The 4,544-nt window shown below is 33.6% G+C and overlaps 1 protein-coding gene across 6 annotated transcripts in view; it reads left to right on the plus strand.

Annotated features, from left to right (window-relative positions):
• Nucleotides 1–4,544, plus strand: part of LOC111481560 (trafficking protein particle complex subunit 8-like) — a 21,844-nt gene that overhangs the window by 12,005 nt on the left and 5,295 nt on the right. For 5 of the 6 annotated variants that reach the window (XM_023127045.1, XM_023127043.1, XM_023127047.1 and 2 more), the window contains 9 exons: nucleotides 136–255; nucleotides 340–468; nucleotides 566–663; nucleotides 803–926; nucleotides 1,804–1,911; nucleotides 2,245–2,386; nucleotides 3,477–3,587; nucleotides 3,673–3,733; nucleotides 3,859–3,934. In XM_023127045.1, the coding sequence (XP_022982813.1) occupies nucleotides 136–255; nucleotides 340–468; nucleotides 566–663; nucleotides 803–926; nucleotides 1,804–1,911; nucleotides 2,245–2,386; nucleotides 3,477–3,587; nucleotides 3,673–3,733; nucleotides 3,859–3,934 (969 nt within the window). The remainder of the gene's footprint in view (nucleotides 1–135; nucleotides 256–339; nucleotides 469–565; nucleotides 664–802; nucleotides 927–1,803; nucleotides 1,912–2,244; nucleotides 2,387–3,476; nucleotides 3,588–3,672; nucleotides 3,734–3,858; nucleotides 3,935–4,544) is intronic. The other variant, XM_023127044.1, reaches the window with a different exon arrangement.

Here is a 4,544-nt window from a genome sequence, read left to right on the forward strand (position 1 = left end):
AAAAAAAAAAAAAAAAAAAAAAAAAAGTACATATAATTTATGCTGTCTGAGATGTTTTCCTAATAATCTTTGAATTTGCTGTAATTTTTAGTTCTGTAAAATTTGTGCTAGATAATTGAGCTTATGTTCATGCAGAAAATGGGCCCCTCTGGTCACCTAAATGCAACACGCTGTGGTCTTTGGTCAGCAGAGATGTTGAAGGCAAGAGAGCAATACAGAGAGGCTGCTGCTGTTTATTTTCGTATTTGTAATGAGGTAGGTTGTAAATACCTTGATACCAATATTAAACATATTTTTGCTTCTTAGCTTTTTCTTTCTTTTTCTTTTTAAATCTGTTAGGAACCTTTACATTCAGCTGTCATGCTTGAGCAAGCATCTTACTGTTACCTGCTTTCTAAACCTCCTTTGATACGCAAATATGGATTTCATCTTGTTCTCTCTGGTGATCGTTACAAAAGAATGGATCAAGTACGTATATTTCATTATCCAAATATTTGACAAGTAATGCGGCTTGTTTAATATTTTAAAGATTTATTAAGGGAGCCACTGACATTTGCCTTATCAGATTTACCATGCAATTCGTACATATAGAAATGCAGTTGCTGTTTTTAAAGGAACAGAATGGAGCCACATCAAAGATCATGTACATTTCCATATTGGACAGTGAGTTTTTATTTTTTTTGAAAACTCTAGATTGTATTTTAATTTAATTCTGATGAATCTATAGTTTACTTAAGTTTCTTCCCTGATATAATGACATGTATCAAGTATATGATCTTTTATATAAAGTTGTCTTTTATAGGTGGTATGCTTCGCTTGGTCTATATGACGTTGCTGTTACTCAAATGCTGGAAATTCTCGACTGTAATCATCAGTCAAAGGCAACGCAGGAATTGTTTCTGAAGGATTTTCTAAAAATTATTCAGGTGCCTCATTGTGCTAGTTACTTTATTTATCTCTCAGCTATTACTGTTTTTTCAGACTTTGGCAACCGTATGGCATATGGTTTTTGGAGTCATTATGCTATACTACATGTGTACAAGATTTACTGATCATTGAAGTTGGGGTGTTAGTTATTAAGCTATTGAGCAGTGTTTATATCACGATTTTGAGTAGCTTAATAGATCCATGCTTCCTGCAAATGATTATTTTGTAGATCCTTTCTTAATTTTATAAGATACAGGTATGTAAACTATTATGGTGGTCTTTGCACACTTCTGAATGGTGCAAAACTTTCCATGATATTTTCATGTCTATAATGCATGGTAAATTGGTCTTCCCTCAAACTGTATTTGCTAACGTGGGATTGCTTCTACTTTTTCCCCTATGTCCAACGTCAAAGTTTTATAAAGAAAACCCCATCAATACTATGGGAAGCCATGTCAATGAGTCTGCTTCATTTAACAATACAATTGGGACAAGGTCAAGGCTCATGTTCCCTTATTTGTCATCCACTTATATTGTGGTTTTTTGTTTGATTTCTCTTTCAAGGCTTCGGGGACCCCTTGTCCCTAAGGTTTTCAAGCTGTTCTCTATTTCCTCGTTTTATTGTTCTACATGTGTCTTTGTTTCTTATCAGAAAGGAACGGGGTAGTGCAGAGATTCTTTGTAAATGAAGTATATAGAAGATTTAATTAGCCAGGTTATAATATGGTAGTCTAATTTTCATCTGGCCTTTTCCAATTTTGAATAATGGAGCAATGGCTTTACATTTGGTAATTTCTAATTACATTGATAATTTTGACACTGTTTCTTCCAATTATTGAATTATTGTTTAAAAAAAAAACTGATTTGATCTTGCAGAAGGCAGGAAAGACAGTCAAGGTGTTAAAACTACCATTGCCCAAGATCAGCATTTCATCATTAAAGGTCATCTTTGATGATCATCGAACTTATGCATCACCTACGGCTGTAAGTGTATTTACAGTTAGTTTTTGGTTATGGAAGCCTACTCAAACCAACTTTCTTGCAGTCCGCCTCTCTATCCCTCTCCTCTTTAGGTCCTCCCATTTCCTTGCATTCCATTTGAAATAAATGCTCTTTCTCGCTCCAACAGGGCATAATGAAACGTTTACTGGTAACAGTTTTCTTGTTATTTGGTATATTCCCATTTTTTATTTCTTTTTCGTGAAAACAAGACTTCCAATAAGGTTAATGAAAGTGCACTGCGTCGTTGATGGTTCTTGTAGCTTATGTTATTATCTCCTTTAATCTAGCTCATTGACATATTCTGAAACATTGCAGGCTAATGTTCGAGAAAGCGTATGGCGCTCATTGGAGGAGGACATGATTCCATCGTTATCATCAGGAAGGACAAATTGGTTGGAGTTACAGTCAAAGATTATGTCGAAAAAGTATAAAGAATCAAATATCTGTGTGGCAGGAGGTATGTAGTAAGTGTAGCACATCTCCAGCTAGATGGCCATCAGCAATCATATTACCGTGACATCTTTTCCAACATTGCCGCTATTATTTGACATAACATCCAAGATATGATCACAGCATATCTCATTAAAAAAATAATCGCATGTTAATGTATTTATTTTATGATAGCACTTAGCTACTGTGGTAATTTTTTAAAGCGGGGGTGTGTTACCCGAGGTAAGTATGCCTGTCACTTTGGTAGTTAGAAGTTTCACTACCAATGTTACCCGTTAGTTGCCTGTTTGCTTTTTCGGCCTGTTGTTGTTTGGTTTCCAGCGGATGGTTCTTTGTTTCAACATTATCATTTTGTAGATCTTCATGTAGTTGCCTTTGTGGGTTTCAGTTGGTTTATTAGATCTTTTTGGTTGGCTATTGTGGTTGTGTTCGAAGTTTCTTTGGAGCCGAACTTTGGTTTGATGGATCTTCTTTGTTTCTTTGTCATTCTCTTTTGATTGAAACTGTTTCAAGATCTTGTTCTGTTTTCTATTTCTATTTTCTTTTTTACCCCTTTGGAAATTTGTATCCTTTGAACGTCTTCCTTTTTATATATCAATGAGATTTTTTTTTCGTTATAAAAGAACAAGCTATGAAACCGTTCATTGGTTTAATTTTCTGATACTATGAAATGTCTTGAAACCGAGAGTTCACCTCTCTGATTCTATGAAATGTCTGAAATATTGGAGTATACTACTGGTTGGATAAAGCTGTCACATCCTGCTTTTTTTGAACAGATAAAATTGCCAGCACCAGTTTAGTTATTATTATAATGAGAAAACTTAGCTTCAAATTCATGCAAACTTCACTAGTTCGAAATAATTTTGCTTGCTGGAAAACGCTAATGAATTCTGTGTTGAATAACTGTCTCTTTAGTAGCGTTTATACAGTGTCTTTGCTGTGATATAGTCGTATTGGCAAGACATGATTGAAACATCAGATAGTAGCTATCATGTGAAGCATGTTTATACCATCTGGAATAAACGAACTTTATAAGAGATTTGCATATGGCGATGTATGATATTGATCTCTTTCTTTCTTCTTTTTTTTTTTGACAGAACCTGTGAAAGTGAATATTGTATTTAAAAACCCTCTTCAGATCCCTATTTCCATCTCTTGCGTTTCCCTGATATGTGATCTTTCTTCAAAATCTGACGGAACTAAATCTGGTAGTTCAAATCTTCCTTCTTTTAGATTTTAGATATTCTTTTTTTCATTTCCCAAATTGGAGAATGAATGTCAGTGATGTTACAGATACAAATAACATAACTGCTGGTTTCCAGAATAATACTGAACTCAAGTGGTCATCTGATTGGTATGTGTTTTAATATATTTATTTATTTATGTATATCATGTCATTGTACTTTTGCACGCGATCTTTGAAATATTTACTATAAGTATGGCTAGGCTCATTAAGGTAGCTCTTTTTCTCCATTCCAGGGAGATGGGATCTAACAATGCTTCATTTACTTCGACTGAAGTTCACCTCTCATTAGAAGGAAATGAAGAAAAAATTGTATGTATTTTTTCTTTTTTCCTTATCATCATTCAAATAAGAAAAAGAAAAGCCAATTTAATCATTGGTATTATAGTTCTTGTCAATCCGTCTACAGTGATCACTTATTCTCATGATTCTGCTCCATCATTTGTATAATCACATTAATTACGTTAGGAAGTTGTTCAGTGGTGGTTTTCCTTATCTCACCTCCACTTTTCAACTGCAGGCAACACATACTCTAAAAAGAAAGTTAAAGTATGCAAAATACCTCAAGTTTCAATTGTTTTTTAAGAATACCATTTGTGAGTTTTTCGTTAAAACTGGAAGATATTGACTTGGTGGCTAATATGTAAAACTTGGAAGACATGCATAACATCATTTGTAACATCATTCACATTTAGTAAACAATATCACACAAATTTCTTTACACGCTAGCTCTTATGTCACTTTCCTTCCTTTATTTTAACAACAAAGAATCTCTGGAAAAATTTCAAAGTTCAAGGGTACTTGTTGAACAAATTTGAAAGCATAGAGTATAGAGGCATAATTGAAACCTATCCCAAAGTTACAAGGGTATTTTGTTTAATTTGGCAAAAAAAAAAAAAAAAAAAAAAAAAAAAAAAAAAAA

The sequence above is a fragment of the Cucurbita maxima genome, unplaced genomic scaffold (genome assembly GCF_002738345.1).
Source record: "Cucurbita maxima cultivar Rimu unplaced genomic scaffold, Cmax_1.0 Cma_Scf00007, whole genome shotgun sequence".
In the NCBI taxonomy this organism is placed as follows: Eukaryota; Viridiplantae; Streptophyta; class Magnoliopsida; order Cucurbitales; family Cucurbitaceae; genus Cucurbita; species Cucurbita maxima.